The 26,490-nt window shown below is 37.6% G+C and overlaps 2 protein-coding genes across 22 annotated transcripts in view; both read right to left on the bottom strand.

Annotated features, from left to right (window-relative positions):
* The window catches only part of ANKDD1B (ankyrin repeat and death domain containing 1B), a 30,582-nt gene extending 19,148 nt beyond the window's left edge, over nt 1-11,434 (bottom strand). For 3 of the 10 annotated variants that reach the window (XM_042012818.1, XM_042012820.1, XM_042012823.1), the window contains exons 1-5: nt 8,920-9,273; nt 5,147-5,250; nt 2,984-3,082; nt 1,188-1,286; nt 999-1,103 (exon numbers count right to left, since the gene is read on the bottom strand). In XM_042012818.1, the coding sequence (XP_041868752.1) occupies nt 999-1,103; nt 1,188-1,286; nt 2,984-3,082; nt 5,147-5,250; nt 8,920-8,995 (483 nt within the window). In that variant the 5' untranslated portion in view covers nt 8,996-9,273. Of the gene's footprint in view, nt 1-998; nt 1,104-1,187; nt 1,287-2,983; nt 3,133-5,146; nt 5,251-8,919; nt 9,281-10,237 lie in introns of those variants that run through there. The other 7 variants (XM_042012822.1, XM_042012825.1, XM_042012824.1 and 4 more) reach the window with 7 other exon arrangements.
* Nucleotides 11,435-12,973: 1,539 nt separating this feature from the next.
* POLK (DNA polymerase kappa) overlaps nt 12,974-26,490 on the bottom strand; it is a 35,537-nt gene continuing 22,020 nt past the window's right edge. For 11 of the 12 annotated variants that reach the window (XM_042013098.1, XM_042013103.1, XM_042013097.1 and 8 more), the window contains 9 exons: nt 24,868-25,083; nt 23,058-23,182; nt 22,708-22,874; nt 20,618-20,650; nt 18,840-18,936; nt 17,455-17,626; nt 15,695-16,657; nt 14,567-14,618; nt 12,974-14,419 (listed from right to left, as the gene is read on the bottom strand). In XM_042013098.1, the coding sequence (XP_041869032.1) occupies nt 14,335-14,419; nt 14,567-14,618; nt 15,695-16,657; nt 17,455-17,626; nt 18,840-18,936; nt 20,618-20,650; nt 22,708-22,874; nt 23,058-23,182; nt 24,868-25,083 (1,910 nt within the window). In that variant the 3' untranslated portion in view covers nt 12,974-14,334. The remainder of the gene's footprint in view (nt 14,420-14,566; nt 14,619-15,694; nt 16,658-17,454; nt 17,627-18,839; nt 18,937-20,617; nt 20,651-22,707; nt 22,875-23,057; nt 23,183-24,867; nt 25,084-26,490) is intronic. The other variant, XM_042013107.1, reaches the window with a different exon arrangement.

Below are 26,490 nucleotides of genomic sequence, written 5' to 3'. Positions count from 1 at the left end.
TGGTCATGTGTAAAAAGAATTCAGAATTTTGCACTCTTGGGTCAATGAAATTCAAGAAACTCAGAAAAAAAATACGGGAGATTTGTTCTTTTGGTGCCAGGTCTCACAAGAACAAGTTTTCCTCATGTAAAGATAAAATATCTGACTTAGCTAAGTAACGTTTCAAAGCAAGATCCCAACATTGTTGGAATTAAAAATAGAAACACAGAAAACCTGATGAGGACAAGGCACGGTTGGAGAGTCAGTGCTCCTCTGTAGGATGGCTGCAAATAGTTCTATGTTCTACCTTGATGAAACATGGGCATGTTGGCCATAACTGGCAGGTTTTGGTAAGGGCAGGGGTCTGTGAAGATGAGCTGTGTGGGAAATGTCAGAGGCTGCCCTGTGCTGCACACAGCCATTTCCAGCTGGCTCCACAGTGGACCAAACTGAGTCACACTGTCCCACAACGTGCCAACACTCAACCCATCATAGAACCATGCCTCTGTGAAAATGTGTTTAAGAATGGCTGGACACTAATGTGGCATGGAGGATGCACAAGGGGAGATACAGCAGGAGACACAAGAAGATGCAAGGGAGGAGACAGAGCGGGAGATACACCCACAAGGTGACTCCAGCCCATGGAAGAAGCTTTCTGGAGCAGAGGAAAATGGTAAGAAACAAAGAGCAGGAAAAAAGGAATCCACTGTGGACTGAATCCAACCTCTTCTGCCTCCCATTGCCTCACCATGACTGAGCACCACTTGCAGCAAAAGCAAGGACAGCAGAGGAGAGGGTGTCTGCAGTCCAACTGAAACGGGCAAAGAGGGAAAAGAGGTGTTGCTCCTAAATGCTTTTCTGGCTGTTTCTTTTACCTGTTTCTCAGTATCCAAGTCAGTAATTAAAAGTATATTTAATTGTCAATAAATTAAAATTCATTGAAATTCCCCAAGTCAAGATTGTTTCCCCCAAAACAAAAGCCTCATGACATCAAAGAAATAAACAGAAACACACTGTACCCCATCAGGTTTGTTCAAGTCATTCAGATGAAGATCTTGGAGGAAATAATCAACTATTTTAATGCTGTTGCTCTGAGCTGCAAAGTGCAGAACATTCATTCCTTCCTGAAAAATGGTAAATCAGTCAGTAAGTGATTTTTTTCCAACATAAACATGTTTAGGATTGGTAAAAATTTGTCATCAACAAACCTCATTCTTAGCTTTTTGATCAGCACCTGCTTTAACTAATTTTCGCATTATATCCAGATTTCCAGTCCAAGCTGCGAGATGAACCACTGTCAGGCCATGCTTCAAATAAAATGACAAAGGCAGAAATTACCACCAAAATACCTCAAGCGAAATTTCTTTAAATCTTTTTGATTGATTCAGTGTATTAGTAGGTTCCAATGTGGAGGCTTTTAGAAGAGCAGTATTAACACTTGACAGTGTGGGTGGGATTAATCTCACTTAAATTAAGCTAAATGGAATAGAGCAAGACCTAGCTAAATGTTTGACCTCTTCTTGACAGAAGGTCTGGCATCCCTAGAGAAGGACTGATCCCATTTTAAGATGGGGGGATTAAGTCCTACCAGGAAATTATTTTCTCTCTCCAGAAACCATCAAGATAGATAGTCTTGGGTGCGGCGGATGACGTTTCAGGTGATAATATGTAATGACTACATTTCCATGAGTCACCATAACTTTCCATTTAGGCCCCTTTTAAGGTTCTCTTCTCTCAAATTCTGTAAAACCTTTTTCTCTTATAGGAGAAAAAAACCCCTTTTTTTAATATCTTAAAAAATATATGACTAGCTCTACTCTATGCTGGTGCAGCCTCACCCTGAGTGCTGGGGGCAGTTTTGAGTGCCACAATAAAAGGATATAAAGCTATTGGAGAGTGCCCAAAGGAGAGTCACAAGGATGGTGAAGGGCCTTGAGGGGAAGGATGAGGAGCAGCTGAGGTCACTTGGTCTGTTCAGCCTGGAGAAAAGGAGACTGAGGGGAGACCTCATTGTAGTTACAACTTCCTCTTGAGGGGAAGAGGAGGGGCAGCCACTGCTCTGGCAGGACCAGAGGGAATGGCATGGACCTGTGTAAGGGGAGGTTTAGGTTGGATATTAGAATACCTCCTCATATACCATGTGCTGTACTTCTAATCATTCTAGAGGCTCTGCATGGGACCCACTCCAGCTTATCGATGTCTTTCCTGATTTTGCAGAAATTGCAGTGGAAAACAATGGAGGGAACATGTACTCAGTGTGCAGGCAATAAGATAAATCTGGGCTTGGGCAAAATTTGTGGCTGTGGCCCAGAAGTCTGACCTGTAAAACCTTCCAAGCTATGAACAGCTGGACACCAGTCACAAGCAATGCCCATTAGGCATCCATCCTGGGAATGCTATTTAACATCTCCATTAATGACCTGAATTATGGGCAAAATGTACCTGCAGCTAATTTATAGATGATATGAAATTGTGAGGAATAGCTGATAGACTGTATTGGTGTGCTACCATCCAGGGAAACCTTGACAGGCTGGAGAAATGGCCTGGCAAGGACATAACAAAATTCAACAGGGGGAAATGCAAAGTCCCGTACCTGAGGAGGAGCAAACCCAGGCAGCAGTACTAACTGGGGCCAGCTGCCTGGAAAGCAGTTTGACAGAGGAAGACCTGGGGCTCCTGGTGCATACTAGGTTGAACTGAGTCAGCAGTGTGCTCCTGGAGCATGTGGCAAATAATATCCTCGGCTGTATTAGACAAAGCACTGCCACCTGGCCAAGGGAGGTGCTTTATGCTCACTCAGGTATTCAAGTTAGACAAAACTTTGGGCAATGTGTTTTTCATCTAAAAATGCTTTTTTCATATAAATATGTCCAGTTCTAAGAAAAACAGGAGGTTTTTAGTGCAAGCTCTTGATTTCGAACAATTGGGAGCACAAGAAAAATACCTACATTTACTGTTCCCCAAAGGTGTTCCTATACATGTGAATCACAACAAGCCAGCTTACCTGATCTGCCATGTCAAGTCTAGCTTTGTGATGAAGAAGAAAATCCACCACGGACACATGGCCTCCCGCAACAGCAAAATGGAATGCTGTGCGCTTCAGCTGGAATAAGCAAAGCTTTGTTTGTCAGGTCTGTAATACACTTCTTTTCCCTGTGCAGGTGATCAGAATTTTGGAATTCTCTGATTATTACCAAATGTACCTTTTAATACATACTATTTCATATTTCTCCTTCAACACTCACACTTGGTCTTTATCTACATATTTTGTTTTGTTTCCTTGGATAGAATTTAGGTATTGATCTTAGAGAATTCTTGTAAAAACAGGATGATTTTGTTAGTATACATAGTATTGTCGCTTCATCAAAATGTCAAAGTGGAATTAAGTAGTAAAACACTGCATAGAGGAGATGCATGCACTAAAAGGAGCACCCTTGTTTATTATTTTATTGCATGGTATGATTTGAATAGCTGAGGGCTATATGTACATAATTAGATTGGCTTTTGGTATCCTCCTTCCTTTTGATTAAACCTCTGCAATGCAAGACGAGATTTCTCCCTCACTCAGTGTTAGTCACGTTCCCAGACTGAGTCATCATCTACGTAAATGAAAGCTACCACCTTGCAAACAGTGAGTAATTTTACAGAGGCGAATGGACTCAGTGCTTCTCAGGAAGAATTCCATAAAGTAATTAGTGGTATATATTTTAAAGGGATTTGTTAAATTGAATCAAACTGCATTGGAGAGAGTTTTGCTTTCAATTAAAGTGGACATAACTAGGTTTAACATAAGTCACTGACGGTTTCCATACAAAGATGTCTAAGAGATTTAACCAACTAATTTTAAAAGTCAGTTTGGATCTGTTTTCTTAGCTTCTCTGCAGATCACCTGACTTTTAAATGTATAAATTTAAATTTACAGCTATAGGTATCAAAAGGATAAAAAGGTGGGACTTATGATGTGTATTGATGTCAGAAAAAAGCCTCTTATACAGAAAGAGTACTGTCAAAAAGCTCACCTTCTGACAGCTTTCTTATTTGGCTTGAGAGTACAGGGGCAGGAATGACCAACATTAGCAAAAAGAATGGCTTTGCCAGCATAAGCTACATCCCTATTAGGACAATCAATCAAAGCACAACACCTCTGAAGTTATGCTAGTAACTCTTTCATACTATAGGTCTAGTTTAAGGATGACAGAGTAAAGTTTCAAACTACTGGACTGAAAATGTGTTTAGTTTAACTTCCTGAATTCTGGAAAGCAAGAAGGAAGAAAGAACTATTTTTAAGTGACTTTTCAGAGCATAATGTAATTGATACTCTCAGTATTCAAGAGGAGTGTACTCAGAAGAAATGTTTGTCTCCTTGTCTGTTTCACATACAAATCAAGGAATGCATCATACTATCTTCTAAATTCCCCAGTGGATGAAAATGCATGTGGGCATGGGAAGCAAATTTTTTCAGAACCCAGAATTAAGTAACATTGGATACTCACAGGTGGATGATTTATATGTAGCCACTGAGAACACACTGTTATGCAAAACTCCCAGATTAATATCATGACTGCTCCGTTGCTGTTGAACTACCTCTCATGTGGAACACAGTGCTGTATTTAGCTACTGTGAAGTATACATCCTCAGATTTTAGGCATAGTGTTGAAGTCAGCATAAGAAATACATTTTTGTTTATCCAGGGTAATATGAACTCTGAGCTCAGGCTGGAGCCAGAGGACATTGTAGAATGCTCCCATGGTTCCATGCAAACCAAAGAGTAATACTTCTCTCTAGAAATTTGTAATGCTAGCAGCATTAATCCATTCTTGAAGTGACTGTGGGGTGAGGTCATCCCACTCAGAAAGATTGAGAACTTGAGAAATTAGTCACCAAAGAGTTCTGAGGAAATACTAGAGCAGGGGCACAATTGAGAAGTCCTTAGTTCCCAGTGTGATACCCTGACTACTGGCTAAATGCAGAAACCTGAGAGTTATGTTGCACAAGTCCTAATGTCCATAATGTCCGCATGAAATGATTCTTTGTCAGGTCCTAGAGGGCACTTCTGCAGCATCGCCACCTTGCAGCTGAGGGGGCCTGCTGGCATGCTGGCATTCCACCACCCAACCCCAAGGAGTCACCCTTCATATCAGTGATGTGTCAGGCACTTCATACTCACAGTATCTACAGCATTTATATTAACATTCTTTTTAAACAGCTTTTCCATGGTATCCAGATTGTTCATTTTAGCAGCATACTGAAATTCTCTCTCATCTGGCAACACTGTGGAAAAACATGATAAAAAAATGTATTATTAAAAAAGTAGCCATAACCAACATAAAGGATAATGATAGTGGTTTTACTTTCTGTTATTTGTAGTGATTTAATGTTATGAGAATTGCTTGCTTCTCATCATCAAAGTGTTTCATGACTACATTTTTCTCCTTTAGAGAGATATCTGGCTGATATTTCTAGTTTCAGCTTTTAAGTGCAACTAAAGGGAGACTTTTCACAACATGGATTACCAGAGTTCGCACTCACAGGAACAGTTTATGAAGCTCTTACTATCTGAGTCCCAAATTATTGCATAGGCATAGCAGTGAATGGTACAAACTGCAGCATTTATTTCCTATTCTTTGAGAAATTGCTCTGTTTTAAAACAGAACACACCACTGAAACACAAAATATGTAAAGCAGGAAAAACAAATCAAACCAACAAAGCCCAACCAAATAGGGAGTTTTACATAGGAAAGACAGAAAGACAGAAAGACAGACAGAAAGAAAGAAAGAAGGAAGGAAGGAAAGAAGGAAAGAAGGAAAGAAGGAAAGAAGGACGTGTCTACTTGAACACAAAATTTGGCCACAATGTGACATTTGCTTTTAAACTGAGACCTTCCTTTAATGTCTCAATCCAAAAATTAACATCTGTTTGGTCAGTTAAAGCAGCTGCAAAGCATATTCAGTAACTTTGAAAAGTAAAATTCCAAAGTCTGATAAGTGGTTTAGCTGGAGGTCAGAATATTTTTCATGTTTCTACCACAACATATAATTATTCACTTGGAAGAAAATAGCAGAGCAGTTAAATCAGTTGCAAACATGTTAGTAGACACTTTTAATCCCACTGCATCTCACACTTAAAATATAATTAGTTAGATATCTTCTGTCTAGAACATTTTGGGCTGAAGGCCACTTGTCCAATGATATCACCAGGGAGACAGTATTCCGTTGGACCTGGAACTACAGCAATTATCTATTCCTTAGAGCCCTCTCAGGAAAGTTCATCCTACCATATTACGCCTAATAAGAACACAGCTTGAGGCCATATGACTGCAGAGCATACTAAGGAAGATCAGGATAGCATTCACTTAATTGTATGTTACCTGTGGCTTAATTGTATGTTACCTGCATTTTGTATGTTACCTGTGGCTATAATCTCAGGGAGAATAATCACATCTTTACTGTACAAAATGAATCAGAAATTAAACCGGATACTTGCAAAGGTGTTTCCAGTTTTCCTATGAAATTATCAAAGTGCCTCAAACAAAACAAGCATCCTTCCAAACTTCTCTGGAAAACACAGAATATCTGTTGTTTGTATTACAACATGGGGGCACAAGGAAATTTTTTTAAAAAATGAAAAAAAGCATTTGCAAATAAAAATGCATCTCTGGCATCTGTGACAAGGAGCATTGCTGACAGTAAAATCGTCATGATGAACAGTGTTCTTTGAAGAATAAATGTCTCACTTCTAGTTTTCATAGTCATTACCCTAAGGAAGTATCCAACCGAGCTTTCTACTAACTTGATTTCAAAGTCAGGTAAACCAGTGGCCAAAGGATACCTCAAGGCAAATTTATGGCAAACATGGAAAAAAACGTACAGTACTAATTAGCTGCAATTAATTACAACTAGACCACATTCGTTCCTGCTGCCTGCTGTATCTTACATGAGAATGCAAAGATAAACGCATCTCAAGACAATCAGGAACAATCCCAAGACTTTACTCAATACTGCCTTCAATAAACAAGATAAAATGATTTTTCTTTACTGTATATACATCAGCAAGGATAGTTTCATAGTTCTGACAAAGAATTAATAAGTGATCTTTTCTCTCCTGTCCAGAAGCCATAAATTGTCCACGGGCTGTTAAATAGACCTTTTGTTCTGTGCATTATGTTTCTTAATAATCTCTCCCTCTTCATACTTCTTAGTAATTCAGGAGTTAAGGACCATGACAATAAAGACCATGACCCTGATTTGTTGCCCAAACTTCTGGTGCTTTTGCAAAATTTTTTTTTCATGGATGAAATTACAGGAGTACAGAGCAGTCAGACTACAGATTTATGGAAGCCTACCAAGCAGGGATCTCCAGAATTCGGCACTCCTCCTATCACTAGCAATTACTCTATTTTCAAGTAACAGCAGCAATCACCTTTCTATGTGTGACTGTCAGGGTTTTTAGGGGGTATTTTCTTTGGTGCCATACAAGATGTCTCGCTTATATCATAACTACATGTTGCTATTATAACAATTAAATGGTTATATCCAGTTTTTGTTTCGAACTAACTGAAATTAGTACTTTGTTTCCTTTCCTGATACAGTTGGTTTCCTTTGTAGAGAACCCTGCTGGCAGTATATCAGACATCCCAAGATTTTTCATCTTTTGGAAGAGCAAGGAAGTAATTAAAAGTGCAGAAAAGTAAATTGTTTTGTTGACCTCAAAACAAAAAGTGAGGTACCTTCAATCTTTTCCTTTTCTCTTATTTATGTCTTACTTTAGAGGCTCATTCTGTCTTTCAGGACTACCACAAATAAGGATGATTTTCAATGAACTAAAAAAATGCAGCTGAGGTTTCATTACTTATAGGACAGTGAAAATCCCTGCATGTGTGTGTCCCTACCTCCCTGCTCTGTTTTTAAATTCCTGTTGTGGTGTCCATAAGATAAAATCCACAATTATCTTAAAAAGTACATGGGAAAAAACCCCAGAATTTGAATTGGCTGAAGATGTCCAAGGAGGTAAAATAGAAAACATCAACAATATTTGGATTCAAATAGCAATAAAAATATTTTTACCCTGTTGTTTCTAAAAATGAAATAATATATTTAATGATCTGGCAACATTTTCAGTGTTTTCTCTAGGTTTTCTTCTTATGGGAAATAAAATTACTAGAGCAATGTAGGTGTCTTGTTAAGTTACTAGGATTTTTTCTAAAATAGTAATTTTCTGTTTCAAAGAAGTCATGGGAAAAACTACGTATTGAATATAATGGTGATATTTCATTAGTTATTTTTCTTTTCTGCCCTCTTTGCCAGCCTGGGAGCAAGAACCACAGCCCAATATAATGGCTCCTGGTTGTCATGCTGTGATCACAGGACTGGGGCGAAGCAGGGTTTGGCAACTACCGCTTAGTTTCCACAAATCACCTGTTTTCACTAACTGCAGCTCATGCCAGAGCAGTCTGCTCTTTCACAGACTGGTTTGCAGGTTGAAGGCTGGAGACCCCATCGCTGGGTTTTGTTTCTGAGTGCAAGGTCCTTTGATTTCCGTGTGCCTCCCAAAATGGGGGCCCAGATTGGCTGTGAAACTGGTGGCAGATGCTCAGCTCCAGGGACGTGACTAATACCAGCGAACCCTCTCAGAGCAGTTCAGAAGGGAAGTTAAAGCAGGGTAGAGGGCAATTTGAGGGACTTGCCCTTGGGAACACAACACCCCAAAACCCAGCTCCCAATCCCACATCCATACGTTTGCTGATGTCTTTTACTACATGTACAACAGCTCATGTTTAACGTTGACCCCCAGCGCTCATTTTGTTCTCCGGTCATGGCAGAAAGCAGGTTTGGGTGGGTCCCAGCAGCCCTGACGGGGCTTGGCACGCCGCCTCCAGCAGTCCGGGAAGCCGGGACTGCGCTGCCCCCCGGGCGGCCTCGCCGCCAACCCCGCGGACTCACGGTCCTCGTGGCTCGCTGCCACGACTCCCTGCGCGGCATCCTCCCCGGCGCGGACCAGGCGGCTCAGACCCTTCATTACTGCTGCCCTGGGCTCCTCCTCCTCCTCAGCCAAGGGAAGGGGCCCCAGGCCGCTGTGCCGAGGGAGGTGTCCTGCTCTGGTCCCGACAAACCGGTTCCCAGGACTCCAGCATACGCAGCCGGGCCTAACACACGCCTGGAGGCGGCACACCTGCACACCACCCTACCGGTGCCCGGACACCACCGTGCGAAGGGGCAGAGTTGTGAAGCAGCTTCAGGAGTTTGTTCTAAGAGCAACCAAGCACTAACTGCACTCCATTTCTTGACAGTGGCTAGGCACTGAACGGGATCATCCTTGCCCCATCCAATCTCCCCCAGGTCTTCCCCAGTGGCTATAGCGCTCTGTGTGCCAGAAGCAATTAGCACCCTCAAGTGCACACACGAGGCAAAAGGCAGTCCCGTTGCACCAGACAAACAAGGGGCACTTTTGAAAAGCCACGCTGCAAGTACACACAGAGGTATCACTGGGATGCCTGGAGCCAGGTGGATGTATTATTAATTACTGGGTAGTCATGGAGCTCTTTCTGCAGGTTGACGACCATTTTGGGGAGTTATTCTCATCATTGTCAACCAGTGTTCACTGGACAGGAGAGGGTGACCATCCCTGCACACCTGCATGCCTCACACAGCCTTAGAAGTGAGAGATTGAGGTCCTTGTGCCATAAATTTGTGCATAACCATGCACATGTGGTAGCAGTATTGATCTAATCACAAGACCCTTTAATTTCAGGTAGAAAATGTTTTCATTTGCTTTTGTCAAAGTCCCATCAAAATCAAAGCACACAGCCCCAAAGGTTCAGGTTTTGTGAACTGACATACAGAGATCCATCTAACCTACCTATTTCTCAATTTGTCTTGAAGTCCACTATAACTTTGATCTACTTAGGACAGAATTGATATTTCCTTTCACACAGACAATTTCTTCCACAACAGGGCATACTTTTTTTTTAAAGTTGCTACCCTAAATTTTAAATTTTTTAAAACAGCCTTTGATATTGCTATTTCAAAATAAATATAGGAAAAGTAGTTCCAAGAAAGCAGAATTACCAGTATTCAGCTTTGCGCAATTGTGGACACATTTAAGTTTCTTCACTGTAATTTTTTCTTAAATTACACAACCATCTTAATTTCCAAGATGACTAACACCATACCTGTCCAAAATTAAATTAACCTGAAAGACTCAAGAGTTTGTAAATTGAACAAATTTAGATAAAAAATTATTTGCTCAGATTCTGCTTACCATAGATGAAGAGATTTCACAGTTCTTTTCGCCTTTAAACATTTTTGGTATAGACAGGCTGTGATGTATAAAAATCTTTAGAATTTATACACTTTAGTCTGATAAGACAATTTCATCGACTGTACTTCCAGTAGGTGAACATTACTCAGCTGAAAGAAAAAACAAGTAAATCCAGGGAGAAGAACAAGCAACTGATTCAGCCATAACTGAATCATGGAGGTTTCACTTTTATTTGCTTCCTGTGAGTCAAATGTTTCAGCAATTTCTTAAAAGGAAGAAAGGTCTGTATTGCTGTATTTCTGTATGGTAATACAAACTGTTTCCAATGTTAATGCTCCTTTTCAAAATGCGTGACAACAGACAATTATGGAATGATTAGGTTTGCCTACAAAGCTGGCACCAAAGGAGGGATAGATTTGCAGCCTCATACAGAGAGTGAGTTACAGTAAAATCGTAATTTTACATACAGAGTCATGAAACACCAACTGCTAATTTCCAGTTCTAATTACTAACACACAATACTATTTCACAATGTATCCTGTGGTCAAACCTTATATGTAGTAAGTTTAGCACATATTCTAACCACTTCCTACAATCTTGACCCTTTCAAACAGCCCCCATAGACTGCAGAAAGACTGATGCAGAAATTTATCGAGGTGAAGAACCCAAAACAAAGGGCAGAGCAAGGAAGTACTGTAACATATTCCTTACTTGCCTTCACAGAGCTCTTGCTCTGACAGGAAATCTGAGCACTTTCTTTAATACTTAAGAGTAGTAATACATATAGAAATGAGTAGGGCAAATATAAAAATAAAATGTAAGGTAAGATGCAAGCATGTTGAATGTGTAGAGAGTCTAAATTCCTTTCTTCAGAACTGGCAGAGGGAAGAACATAAACATCACAGAATTCTTATCCTTTTCCTCTGTTACTCATAACTAAAAGAGGAATTCAAGATAAAGTACTTATATGTATATCTTAAATAAGGAGATACATGCTACACAAGAAGTCGCATCTGCTGCCAGCCTAGATCATTCACATGCTTCAGAACTATGGATATAGTAAGTGTGGAATGGCTCACACACGGGAAATAATTTACAGTTAAGTTAAAGACTTAATTGTAGCTAAAGTCAGCTACAAAGAAACTTTCAGATACCAATAAAAACAGATTTTAATTTAAGATCAATTCAACACACAGAGAGTCACTGAGAAGAATGAAGAACAAAAACACTGCTTATACAGTCTTTTCCACAAGAAACAAGATAAATTGTACACAATTTATTAATTGTGATACAAGAAAAATTGTATCACAAAAATTGTGATAAACAAATTGTGATAAAACAATGCTTAATCATGAACTGAAGGCCTTTTTCAGATAAAAACAGTAATAAATATGGTATAAGAAACTATAAGGACTAGTGGAAAAGAAAAGCCTTGCAAACCAGTGAACATATACAATTTTGTATTGGGTTTGCATGGCCAAACTTTGGTAGCAGGGAAGCTACAGGGGTGACTTCTGTGAGAAGCTGCCAGAAGGTTCTTCCATGTCCACCAAAGCCAATTCTAGCCAGCTCTAGATGGACCCACTGCTGGCCAAGACAGAGACAATCAGAAATGGTGGTAAGGTCTCTCTGATAACAGATTTAACAAGAAAATAAAGGTTATACAGATGTAATTGCAGCCAGAGAAAAGTGGAGTGAGAATATGTGAGAGGAACAGCTCTGTACACACCAAGTTCAGGGGAGAAGCAGGGGCAGCAGGTGCTTCGGGCGCTGGAGCTGGGATTCCCCTGCAGCCTGTGGTGCAGACCATGGTGACACAGCTGTGCCCCCGCAGCCCATGGAGGAGACCCACGCTGGAGCAGGGGGATGTTTCAGAGGAGGCTGTGACCCCTTGGCAAGCCCACGCTGGAGCAGGGTCCTTGCAGGGACCTGCAGACCCATGGAGAGAGAAGCCCATGCTGGAGCAGGTTTCCTGGTAGGACTTGAGACATCATGGGAGACCCACACTGGAGCAGCCTGTCCCTGAAGGACTGCACCCCATGGAAGAGTGACCCACACTGCAGCAGTTCACAGAGAGCTGTTGCCCATGGGATGGACTCACATTGGAGAAGTGCATGGGGAACTGTCTCCCATGGGAGGGACCCCACATGTTGGAGCAGGGGAAAGACTCTCCCTGAGCAGTGGGAGAAACAACGTAACCCTCATTCCCTGTCTCCCTGTGCCACAGGCGGAGGCGGTAGAGGTGAGGAGAGAGGGATGGGAGAAAGATGTTTTTGAGGTCTTATTTTACCTCTCATCCTGCTCTGATTTTGTTAGTGATAAATTCAATCAATATCTCTAACCAGAGCCTGTTTTGCCCATGATGGTATTTGATGAGTGATCTTTTCTGGTCCTTACCTCAACCCATGAACCCTTCATTATATTTTGTCTGCCCTGTCCAGCTGCAGAGATGAGTGAGAGAGCGGCTTTGGTGGGTGCCTGGCATCCAGCCAGCATCAACCCACTATGGAATTGCAATAAATAATTTACAACCACACTATGAGTTTTATTTTCACATTAACACTGACACATCCACAACCTTTTCATGACACTAGGTCAAACAGATGGCAAGGCGACTTTTGAAGCTAAGCCAACCAACTTAATTTTTAAAGCACTTACAAATAGCTTACTTTTTGCTATGTAATGCTTATGTAAAAATAGACATTTTAAAGATATATACACACAATGACAAGGCAATACTTAGATTCTACACTTTATTGAATCAAAAGTACAAAATAATAAAGGGATAGGTGTTCACTTTCTAAACAGCATTGGCGGCCTTATATTCTCTCAGTTGCTTTTATGTCTTTCCTACCGAAAGTTACCAACTCTCATCTCTGTCAACAGAACAGCTCATGCTGAGTGCTCACTGACCCGGTTTAGCAAAAGTCAACTGAATCAATTTACAATCTGAACTAGTCCAGCTGATTTGGTTCAAAGCAGATAAGGGAGCACTGACATGAATTCAAATGACTGAGCTGTGGGTACAGTGGCATCTGACAAACAAACAGATGAGCAGGTAGAGATGGTGTAATTATTCCAGCAGTTCTGGAAACAAGAAAGAACATTCTGAACTGAGCTTGGGCATCTAAGACATATCACGTATAGACTTGTTTGTCTAAAAACCAAGCAAATCCCAATACAGTTAAACAACAAAATAGACGCTTCTACAGTAGCCACTTCTTTAAAAGACTTAGCAGTTAAAAAGCAATTTGTATTTCATACAAGATTTGGCACTGTTTGTATAACATCTAAGAAATATGCTGTCATAATAAATTATATGTCTGATAAATATTTAATTATAATAAAGTGTCTTTAAACAATTTGGTGCGAACAGAAAAAAATCTAAACAGAGTATTTAAAATATTTGCATTTAACTTCCTCTTTCCACATATCCACTCACAGAATATACTTTATTCAGAAACACAAAATAATTTTAAAGAGAAAGATAGCTAAACAATAAGCTTCATTATCTTATATTTGCACATAATTGATTATTATTGCACCATGAAAGCTTTTATTTAGAGTAAATTTAGTGCTACTGACTGGTGACAATTTCAAATTTTAAAGAAGTTTTCATTCTCTTTGGAAAGGCCAAAGATCAAACAGCATTTGTCTGAGTATCCTAAAGGAATCCTTCTCTCAAACAACAGTTTTATTAACTTTTTTTTTAAGTAAGTGAAGTCATTGTGCACCACAATGAGTCCTTTGGATCTGGTCCATCAACTCTTACTGAAGTAATTTTCAGTAACAACAATGAAAGCTAGATAGCTTCCACCCTCGCTCATGATTTCTGTTCTAGGGAGCTACATCAAAGTGCTAGCAAATTCTGATTCTTGGAAACCGGGGGGGGAAGTATTATTCTCCAAAGAAAAGAAAAGGAAAAAAAACCCTTCATTTGTACCTTTTCTTCTATCTCAGACATCATGTTCCTGCTATACAGACATGTAATGGTTCCAAAAGGACAGGCACCTGAATCCAGTCTACTGCCAATGATAAATTAACTTGCAGTCATAAAACTCTATGAAATGCTTCATACAGAACATGTTGCTACACAGTCATTTAAAAAACATTTCTATTGTATGTTTGGAATTGCTTGACTTGGCCTTTTTTGATACTGACTGCGAAGCTGTTAGTCCAGACCTAAGGTTAAAGAAAGGGAAAAAACCAAAACAGTGAGAGGTTAAAATACACAATGCATACCAACACAAGTTTTACAACACTGAATATTTTTCTAAACGTTATTATTTTAAAACAAGTTGTGTACTCAAGCTTCCAGAAAACCCTTACCTTTTTGTTCCTTGTGATGGATTTGCGCACTGCTGTCCTTTGCTTAAACATCCTTAAAAGTAATTGAAGACAACCAAAATTAATTACTTCAGTAAAGAAAGAATGCTTCAGAAATTATATACATGGAAGAACTTTTTTTTAAATTTAATCTGTCTCAAGAAGCAGATAACATTTTATTATCTGCACTTTGAATACTGTAGTTTATACCACCATTTTTAAAAGAGAAAAACAAAAAGCCTTGAGAGTATTGAATTATAAGGGATTACTTTGAACCTTGTAACAGTTTTCAGAAATAGTTGAAAATTCATTTTTAATTTTTTTATTCTGCAGGGGGGAAAAAAAGAAACTTCACATAAAATAAGTCTTCCATTTAAATTAAAGCCTGTTTGCAACAGCAATAGCACTTCGAAAATTTTCTGTGTAAAAGATTCTTATTCTAAATCCTAATTGTATTCTGAAAATTCTAACACACTAGCATTTTAATTTCTTTTTATAAGGTTCCCAAAATAGATTGGGGACTACTTTAGGCAGATAACTTTACTACCTGCACATGCCCTCTAATCTGGCTGAAGATAAAAATCTTCATCAAAAAGAGAAACTACTTCAGAAAACACGCTACTGCTTTGGCATGCTACAGGTGCAGTTATGTGATATATTTTATTAGCTCTACAACATACTTGGAGGTTTCTTCCTCTAAGCTCTAGTTCACTATCTCCCTGTTTTTGCTAGCACATGACATAATGGAGCCTTTCTGTTAACTGAATCTCTGAAGATGTTTTCATTGATCTTCACTTTAATCTCAGTGGCCTTACAAACACCTTTCTGAATATGGTTGGGTGTAACAACCGTATAATTTCCAGAAATGAGCAGCAATTCCTATGTCACCTTTGTGGCAAATGGGAGAACTCTGTCAAACTAGTATCACGTTCAAAAATCTAGTTTGTCATTAAAACCAATTTGATATTTTTTAAATAAAAATGTTCACTCCTATATAGGTCTTACTCAAATTAGCTTCTTGAGAAAAAATTTTGAAGTCCCAGAAAGTTCAAAGTACACCATTGCCAAAGTATCTTAATTGCACAAGCAGACAATTTGAATAATCAAATATATCCTAATGCATATACTTACCAGAGAAAACTCTGTTTGAGTTTTCCATATTATAAGTCTTAGTAGGAAAATCCTCTTTTTCTGTCAGCTCCTGGATAAGGCCTTTATTTAAGCAGACATCCACATGTCTGTTAAATGACACAAGATTGGTGGTTTTCTGTTCTGAATTACAAACTGGACAAACAAGAGCAGTGTCTTCTTTGGTGTCAAAGAAATGGGATGAACTAGTTCCTTCTATTTGTTCAGTCTTGTCAAAATGGTCTTCATTGTCTTGTGATATTCTTTTGGGGAAGAGACACTGTTTCATACACATGTTTCTAACAATGTCACTGAGATTGCTAGGCTGTCGTTCTCTGGGAGATTTATCAGGTATTATCTGACCAAATTCTTCTGCGCTATTGTTAGTAGAGCTGTCAGATACATTTGCAGACTGGTCTGTTCCTGCTAATTGATCTGTGTTATTTTTTTCACGTTCATCAACATGTTCATTTTTAAATTGTGGAAGAAAGTTAGGTGTATTTTCTCTTGAACTGTCATTCTTGGATATTTCCACAGTATCTTTAACATGCATCCCACTGAGGCACTCATCAATGTGTCTATTAAGTTCTTCCAAATTATTGCTGCTTTGCTCCTCAAAGCAAACAGGACAGGTGAAGATCTCACGAGCATTAGAATTCTGTAAATCTGTGACTTTCTTTCTTTCTTCCACAAAATTTGCTGATGATTTATCATCATGAAAGAGCTGCTTACCTCTGCTTTCATTTGGAGAAATATTCTCACTGTTTAGTTGTCTTGCTGCTCGCTTTTGGTCAAAAAAACTCCCTCTATGAGATGCTTCCGAATTTTTTGTGAAATACTCTTGGTTGGACTTCTCTGGCTGAAGCCTAAGGAAACCAATTTCTTTTCCTGATTTTAAGAAACTTGTAATGCTTCTTTGTTGGTATTTCTTTTCTTCTTCAGTTAGAAATCCTGATACTCGTACACCTAATGATGAAAATCAATATATAATAAAAATTTTATGAAAGCTTGATACTAACTCCTAATTAACACCTTTTGAGGTATACATTCACTCAATAAAGGCACAATTTATCTCTAAAAAGATGCTAGGCTACCTCCAAATGCATCACAACATCAATACAATTTTATCAGACCCAAGCACTAACCCAACCATATTACTAATTTTAGTACCATGAAGTTTTAACTGATTGCATTATAACATGAAGCTATAAACTTAATATAGTTACATAGAATTCAGTCTGAAAGTTTTGCATGAACTCTACCCATCAGAATATGTTTTTCTTCAGCACATTCTAGTATCTTAGGCAAGTAAGTTTTATATATCACTGAATGTTTCAAGCAAACTGTATAAGCACCTGAAACACACACCTTAGGGTCAAAATACAGAGTTTACTGCTGTCAGAAATGTTCGCATCTCCTGCAGAACTCTGCGCTTTCAGATCTATAAGCACTTCTGTTGCCGTGGTGCAAAGCAGATTTAAAAGCTCTTTTAAAGCAGCAGAATTAAACACTGCTATGAGTCAAGATTCTACTGTCGTGCTGATGCGTATGTTGTTGCATAAAAAAAGTACAACCTCAATTAGTAAAACTTCCTAAGTCACCATTCAGCACTCCAGATCTGTTTCACTTTGCAAAAACTACCAGGGTAATAGAAAAAGATGAATACATTTACACCAGTTTTACTTTAAAGTATGGTGTGTTATTTCAAAACACTATAAGATATCCTAACTCTGAAAAGGAAGAATGAATTTGAAATATCTTACCCATGAGTCTTATCCGCAGAGGGTGAGGAGCAACACTATCAATTTCTGTTCCTAACAAATCTTTAGCAACAGCAAATATTTCCTCCTCGGTAGAAACAGAAGACAGCACAGTTGAAGCTCTTGTTTTAACTTCAAAGTTCACGTTCTTAAGCTTCAATGTAACAGTTTTACCCTACAAAAAAAAATACAATAAAAAAATGTTCACCATGTATGTCATATATGGCATAAAAACAATTATTATGTAGGATCTATGTAAGGGCCCGTAAGCCACAGTTAAGACTGTGTGCTTATCTGTGCACAGCAAGGGGCACTCCCAAGAATTTGTCTGCAAGATTCTGTATTTGCCCCTAAATTTCTGCCGAAGTCAAGTTCTCTGAACTGGTCATTTGACTGTGGTTCTCTGCAGACCATCTGCCACCAGTGCATGTTCAACAGAGTTCATGTTTTGGCACAACTTCCATCCCATCTAAAAAAATTATTTCTGCATCTGGAAATTTTCAATGCTAGATATCCTAACTATTAAGAATGCAAAAGTGATAACCCAATCCAGATTCACTGAAAAGTTACTTCCTCCTGCATAGTGCTATCACAGTCATACACAGTATTTATGTTTGGCACAGATATTTCCCTGGCAACACCTCCCAAACCATTTGTGTGATTTATCATGTCCATCCAAATGTAAATAAACAGCATTCTCTTTGTTCTGGTGCTTTTGTAAGCTTATCCCCTTGTCCTTCTTGGCTGATCATTTCCCTATCAACTTGTCATCTTTTGAAACAATCTTTTATGGCTGAAGAAGATTAATGACAATTCTTTTAGGTCTTAAATGTTATTCCTTGCTTTACTATAAGACTCTCAAAGAAAATATGAACTGCTCTTTCAAAGTAATAAACAGGTATCTGGGGAGAAGGAATAAAGTGAGTGTTTCTACTATTCATACCACTGAATGGTGTGAATAACTTGTCAGCAAGTTTGGCACATGTCAAGTTCTTAAACTACAGAACAGGCTATTGACTGGATCCTGTATGTATACAGGAGAGAAACAGTGTTTTAAATACATTAGTATTACATAATGGACCAAAGTATGGCTTACAGACAATCAGCTCTATTATTCCCTTATAAACATCACTTTTAGCATAAAATGTTCACATGCCAAATAACTTGATTAATCAATTTAATTTTTATCCCACACATATTGCTAGATAGCCACCTGTCCAACAACAAAATGCAGCCTAAGTCATTCTAAACATCTGCAAATTAAAGAAGGGAGACTTCTGAAGATAGATTGCATGGTATGATGCTGCTGAAAGCATTTATACTAAAACTGCATTGAACTGTTGGAGTGCAAAGCACCTTCTTGCAAGTAACCTGAATAATATAAATACCTTAAGTCCCTCTTTCTGTAGATCTTGAGCAAGGTCTCTGCAGAGCTCTCGACACAAATTGTACTGGTCTTCTGCTGTGTTTATTTCACTGAATGTTCTAAGACAAAAATATGACCTTTTTCAGTATGAATCCTATAATATGTCCAGTACCTGTAGTCTAAAAGTACTTTTTATACAGTTAAACAATACTACAATCAGAAGAATGTTGTATAAGTTCAAGTTCTTACTTCAAGGAACAATGATTATTAATAGGAATATTTTGTTTGGAAAATGTTTGAAAGGCCTTTCAAATAATGAAATAATTTGGCTTTCAATTTTTCATGCACTATTTGAAAATGATTCACATTTGATGTCCTTGATGCTTAAGTATTTGCAAGACAGAATACTAACAGTAAGTGAATTCATAGAGCCGGCCCAGTTATTTGTATTTAATCTCCTTTGTACACACTGTGTACTGTGTAACATCAGAAGAAAGCCAGGAGTTGGAAGTCAACATCAGAGCCAACTATCAGAAATAAATAATGCAGATGCTAAGAAAAAGATGCCAACTAGTACAATTACTAGTATAATTACATCTAGCCTCAGAGGAGAAAAAGCTATCTTTCTGCCAAAAATGTTGCCAACTGCCTTTGCTAGAGCTTCTTAGTAGGGAAGTTACAGTGTTATCTTTTTGTTGTACATTTGCTTTTTAGTAATAACACGACAGAAAAAGCAACCTTCAGTTAGCTGAGGTTTTAAGAGAAATGGAAAGCAGAACTTACAGACAGCACATGCTTCAGAAAGGTCTCACAGGTATACTGTTTCATGTCAAGCTTTGTATTTACTAGTGTAAGACTGATAAAATTACACTGGGTTTTACATCTCTAAGTTATAGTCAGGTTCACCTGATTGTACTGAAAAGTCATCCTCTATTACGATTCATATTCCCCTACGAATGTTTGCATGCTGCCAAACTAATGGGATGAATGTTTCACTGTGGGTCCCATAGCACTATCCAAGGAGTAACTCATGCTATTCAGACAATACTTCAGTGACTGAGAAGCTGTAAAAGTCCAAGGCTTGGAAGGGACAGCATAGACAGAATGCTATTTCAGGGCTGTCTCTTCCCCCATATAAACTAGTTGCATGATCTCAGAAGCCTGTAGACATCTCTGGTCTAAAACTGTTCTCTTTGAGGAAAAAAAGAAAGAAGAAAAGCAATGCAGAAAGGTACTATAAAGATGCCCAAAATATCTGTTTGACTAGCACAAGACTAAAGCCATAAATTTTCCAGCTTTTCTTACCACCTTTTCTAAGAAAACACCTGACAACAGGGATAACTATTATAGTGCTTTACAGATTCTTCTGGCAGAACTTATTTTTTAAAAATGAACTACTTTCTTAAGGAACTTTACACCAGTAAAAACCTCAGTTAGGAAATACATGTGACTGCAGGCTACTACACTGATATTGACATTAAACTTAAACTGATAAAATAAATTCAAGCCCTTATATATTTCCACCTTATCTTATGGCTTAAAGATCACTTTGATGCATTAAAGGCACTAGCAGAATTGGTTGATAAGAGAACACACAAACTGACAAAAATACCTCCATGGGAATTCTGGAGCCAAGGACAAAAAGCAATGCAAGCTTGAATTTGATTTAGTGAGCTTGTTATACATGTGGGTTTTAAAATAAATACACAATGAAATTATATGACTAATAAAAGTATACATTACTGGGTATTTAGTGGTTCTAATGGTTAATGTAATTTTTTCAGTATAAAATAAGCATACCTTTCAGTGCTCATACTTTTTCTTTCTCCATCCCTTTAAAGAGAAAAACAATTTATTATACTTGATGCAGAAATGTTATCTTTCCAATAAACTCAGAGTCAACCAATCATGCTTAAATAGCTAACAGCAGTCTCTTCTATAAAGTCTGGATGTTAACTTTTTCTACAAATCTTGTACATTAAGTTTATGCAAGTGCAAAAAGAAGAATTAAAAAAAACTCAGACTACTGTAGATTAAGTAAAGACATAGATCAGTCATAGACGTCTTTAAAAAAAAAACAGTTTAAAAAACCAACCAAATAAAAAACTCTCTCAAAATTCAGCTCTTATATCAGAGTGAGTCTCATTTAAAAACAAAACAAACTACAAATCCTATACTGTCTCAGCTATAACTGTGAAGCACAGCTATTAGAATCCCATACATACATATATATTTGAATATTTCCTTTATCTGAAGATCTGAGGAAATAGTTTGCTTTCAGTCTAGATGATTGTTCAGGTTAAATGTGAACCAACAATTGTTTGTTGCTTTCTTTCTTTTCACTGTTAATTGAGCATCCTTTAACAACTCTTTGGCATATAAGGAGATCCCTCAGAGCAATTGCTTTTTAGGGCATTCTTCAGTTTGTAAGTATTGGAAATAACAAATTGGTATTGTCAGATTTTCTTAAAAGAAGGTAGTCAGACACAATAACTGTAAGATGAACTATTTAACTATTTATTGAAGACGCAGGTGTTAATATATTAAGTACTTGTTTTCTCTACACTAAAATGAAGTTGGTGATGACAAAAAAAAATTTAAAAAAAAACATCTCTTAGACATTAAAACCACTAAAAACTCTGACCTTTGAAATGCTCCTTTTTTAAAAAATGTACTGGGAGATATCCCAGGCTGTACAACACCTAACTAGGGTGAATACGAAGAAAGAGCGCACCAGTTATTTAAAGACTATCCACGGTCTGTTTATATATTAACAGAAACAAATATTTTGAAAACTGTGTTTTATCTTTTATCAAGTCACCTTCACGAAGTCAGTCTTACTGCATATTTTTTACAAGTCAATAAACTCTGAATAGAAAAAAAAAACAACACAAAAATTTGTGCTAGCACATTACTGGGCTTCAAACTGCTAACTACATATATTTTTTTGTAGTCAAATGGAAAAAAGGGCAGATTATTGTCAGAGAAGTTACAGATATAATATAGAATAGGTCTTTCAGAAGTACATAAGACATTTTGGAACTTCTAATGAAATGAAATAATTGTCAAGCTATTTTAAAATAGAATTTCCGTACTTTGGGAAGGAATATTTTTTAAAAGGGAATCAATACTTAATTAAGTATTGATTAATCTTTTTAATTGATCTTAGTTACACAAATAGTAAAATGCTCTCTTTTGGCTTTTTTTAAAGAACATGTTTGTCTCCAGGACAGGCTTAGAAATGACAAATACTGTTGAAAAGATATATGCACTACTAAGACTGACTTCTCCCATCCTAAAAAGGAGGCTAAAAACCATTAAAGTACTGTGAACCTTAAAAGAACATATACTAAGAAGGATATAATAATATAATTAGTTCTCTTCCACCAAATTCACATGTTGATATTACAAATATGTAATCCTGATAGGAGACACAGGAACTTCACTGACAATTTACCACCAGAGAAGATCAAATACCTTTGTCATTTTCATTACAATCCAATAATCATAAACACCAGTGTATGTGTATTGTTCTTGAAGAAAAAGAAGTGTACAACTCTGCTTAGGACAGCTCAGTTATGTTCAGCTATTTTGATAATTATAAGGTTATCCTACCTTGATTTCTTGCCATACACATATGTACAACTTTCCTGACAAGACTTTGGATTTCTTAATTTGACATGGCTGTAAAACCTTTGTTTTTTCATGTTTGGCTACTGCATCTTAGACATAAATATAACAATAACAGGCATCAGAGATTTTAAAAAAATATATTAAACAAGTGTATTTCCATAATATTTGTCAATTAAATAATAGGTTCAGTATGTAACATACACAAGAAAACATTAAGAAAAATGTTAACACAGGAGGAAAACAACCCCATGGCATACTTTTCCAAATGCGTTGAACCCAAACCAAGGGAAATATCCAAGAAATTACGCCAAGATACTTCCGAAAAAAGAAGAGAAAGCAGCGCCCTCTGCTGGTAAAGTTCTGAGCAAGTCACAATTCCAAGGGCTTTTAGCATCTTCTCTGTGACTTTTCCAATACCTGGCACCTAAAAGAGAGTATGTAACATGAAATTGGAAACTTTCTACTTGTAGATCCATTACCGAGAACAATTTGAATCAAACACAACATGGAAGATTACCTGGAAAATTCTATCTTTTCAGTAGAAATCTTGCTTCTAGAACATAAAAATATTACATGACAGAACAGTAAATGTCATTGTGTCTCTTACCTTTCTAATGGGCAAATCTTTTAGGAAGTCTAGCACTGCTTGTCTCTCAGAAGAAATTCTGTATTGCCCATTAGGTTTATTACGATCACTGCACATTTTTGCTAACATTGTATTTGGTGCTATTCCTTTAAAAAAACAAACATGGTAATTAAAAAAACATAAACAAAGTTTAATTTCAACTATCCAATATTTAAAAGCAAAAGAGTAGCCTATGCACATGGCAAAGACTAAAATAAGGAAAAGAATTATGATAATTGATAACTAGATTTGATACAATTCTGCAGAGAAATTTTGTGAGCATCATGAAAGAACATAAATATATGTAATAGATTAAATATAACTTAAATAAAGTGTACTTCCTATTTTAATATAGTCAGGATAACAAAATGCCCCAGTAAGTCAAGAAGGGTTAAATACCAAGTCCTTAAAAATAACATCAATTACATGATTCAACACTTCTATGATGGTGATCATGGTAAGAAAGGAAATGCTTACAATGGTTGGTAGGATGAACTCACAGTAAGGAGGAGACCTTTCTTCTTTGTATTTCAGCAAAAACACTTTTTTGGATGAAATTTAACACATTTTATTATTTTGTGGGCTACCACTGGAATGCAGTCATTTAGAAATTTATATATATTTCACAGACATCAGAGGAATGAGGAGGGATGGCTCTTTTCTATCGAAGTAAAGTTTTTACAAATGAACTCTGGAATTTGTTTAGCAAAACAAAGAAGAACTTTGTCCTACAGCCTTAGTGGTCTAAATTTTCATTTGCTCACTGATATAACAGATTATTCGAGATGGTAGAAATAACTCTATTTATTATTGATTATCAGTACTTTTTCAGTTACCCTTCTAATTGTTTTTAGGTTTTGGGCTTAATACTCCTGTTTCCACTTATAAAAGCTATGCCTGTTTTCTACACACTAACCTATCCTTACAAAACTTCAGTAAACAAAACTGTTATTTTGCCATCAGTCATGAGATAACATACATGGGAGGAAGTTTCATCCTGCTTCTTACTAGCTGTTTCTTCACCTCTGCTTACATTCTGCACTTTCCTGACCTTCTGCAGCTGCTTCATAAAGCTCACCATTGCCTGATGCCTCACTGACCTGGTTCATAAAGCAGTTTGGATGGCATCCAAACTAAGTGGGGCTAGGGACATACACTGGTTTTAGTCAATCAAAATAGCTGAGATTTAAAGGTGGTTTGCCTGAAGTCAAGACATAAAACTTGATGGGTAATTATTAAAAAGCTACTGAAGAGTTCATTAGCTTCAGCACATATTTACTGCTCTGAGGACTAACATTTTAAAGAATTTTGATATTGTTTTAAGCAAGGAATAGTGTGGAGAAGTTAGAAATACATAACAGCACAGACCTGCTATTCAAACTAAAAGCCGTTTAGAAATCAGTGACAGATTTCACTATGACCCACTGGCTGACAAAAACAATTTACATGATGCACTAGAACAACAACCACCTGTGCTAAGATCAGCTCAAGTGCACTGGTCATTCCTCCTCACTGCTTACTCTTATTTCAAGTAGAAAGAAGCAAAAAGATGATGTAACTGTTTCAATTATTTAAAAAAGAGAAAAAAAGAAAACAAACAGTAGTGGCTTTGACAGCCATGACATCTCTTGAAATAACTGAAATTCTTTGCAGACCTTCAAAGACAGCATATTTTTTTGCAGCAGAAGAATGCTGTGGCAAGGATAAATTCTTAATTAATACCCTCTGAGATTAAAGTAGAAGACATTATGGAAATACAAAGATTAATTATTATTCATATGTGCCTGAATACCTGCACTAGCAGTCAGCTGAGTTTTCTGCTCAATCCTAAAGCGTATTTCCTTCACAACTTCCTCTGCAGAAGTTCCAAAGACAACTGAGTTTTCCACTGATAGACCTCTTTGTTCAAAGCCATCATCCATCAGAGATGTGTTGTCTTCGAACAGTACTGGTGAAGAAGAGACTTCACCTTCATTAAATTTGGCAGACATATTCATACCATCTTTATCTAAGTAAGACAGAAGCACAAACACTTAATACATCCGTAGGATACATACATACTGATTTCCTTCTTCAGTGCCTTCAGGGTTCACTAGCAGTTTTATTTCTTTCTGGTTTTATTTAGAGAAAGCAATTGCATTGGTTTTTTGTTTAAAGACCAGAGAGATGTAATGGTTTCATTTTGAGCACAACTTCAGCTAGGCTGAGATTGGAGGAATTGGCTAGTACACTGGACATAACTTTCAGAAAAGCAAAAGGTTTAATGGCTTGTTGCTGTAGCAAAACCATCAAGATTTTAGCATTATTTTTGTTTCATACCATATTGAAGGCCACATGCCCTCTTCCACAGATTTTTTTTCAATATTCTCCAAATAAAATTAGGGTTCTAGAATATCTGATTCTAGAATGATCAGCCTGGTGAGCTTCTCACTTTGAACTGCAGTCATAGTAGAACAAGTAATGTCAGCAGCCCTTTGTCTGACTCTACAAACATTACTATTACAGTTTCACATTCTGAGCACTTGTTTGTGTTTCAGAGGAACAAAGGTATCAGGCAAGTGTGAAGAAGCACATGACTATGCATCAGTGATATTGATTTTGTAAAGACTATGCCAGTTTATTGCTTTCTATTTTATTAACACTTTTCTGTAGTTGTGTATGCTTGATTATCCTCAATTTTTGAATTTTAGATATTTTAGATCTAAATAGAATTTAGATCTTAGAAATTTTTGAATACAGATAGTATAAATATTCCAGTCTGTGCATCATTCAGCCATCCGTATGACTCCTTCTTTTCTATTATTCCCGAGTGGATATACAGTTGTGGATGTAGTTCCAACTCTGTCTTCCAGAGCCAGTGAAATCCAGTAATATCTTGAACATTACGATAAATCCTGCAGTGTTCCTGCTACTTATTTTCAAAATTACCATTTTGAATTGTAATTCAGACCTAAATGACACCGTTTGGTTTACAGAACTTAGTACCACTTTTCAAACATTTTATTCACATTAAAGAAATCTTCCAAATCCAAATCATTAGCAGTGTATCTTTTATTCACAGGTAACCAGTAGAGAAAGTTAAGCTGTAAACTAACTAAACTGGAGGTAGAGAATATATGGGAGGACAAACTATGGAAGGACTTAGGTATCTACACTTTCAGTGGGTGCAGCTTATCTGAAGCTTATAAGCATGTAAGTGGCAACTTCTGCTCCCAACCCCATGTAATGTGGTCAGAATGCCCAACGCCATTTCACAAGGAAAGCGGCCATTCTCTGCTGCCATGTTCACTCCCTTCCTTGCCCACCTGCATGTCCCAGCACTAGGCCAGTCCAGTGCTGTGGATGACCCTGCCGCAGCACTGGGAAGCTGCAACCCCAGAGCAGTGCCTGCCTGCAGCCCCCAGAGCAGTGCCTG

The sequence above is a fragment of the Corvus kubaryi genome, unplaced genomic scaffold (assembly GCF_017639235.1).
Source record: "Corvus kubaryi isolate FWS band 111438036 unplaced genomic scaffold, C.kubaryi_AGA036_p1.0 split1-37296, whole genome shotgun sequence".
NCBI lineage: Eukaryota > Metazoa > Chordata > Aves > Passeriformes > Corvidae > Corvus > Corvus kubaryi.
Note: the sequence above shows the minus strand (reverse complement) of the source record. Positions and strands in the feature narration are given on the sequence as shown.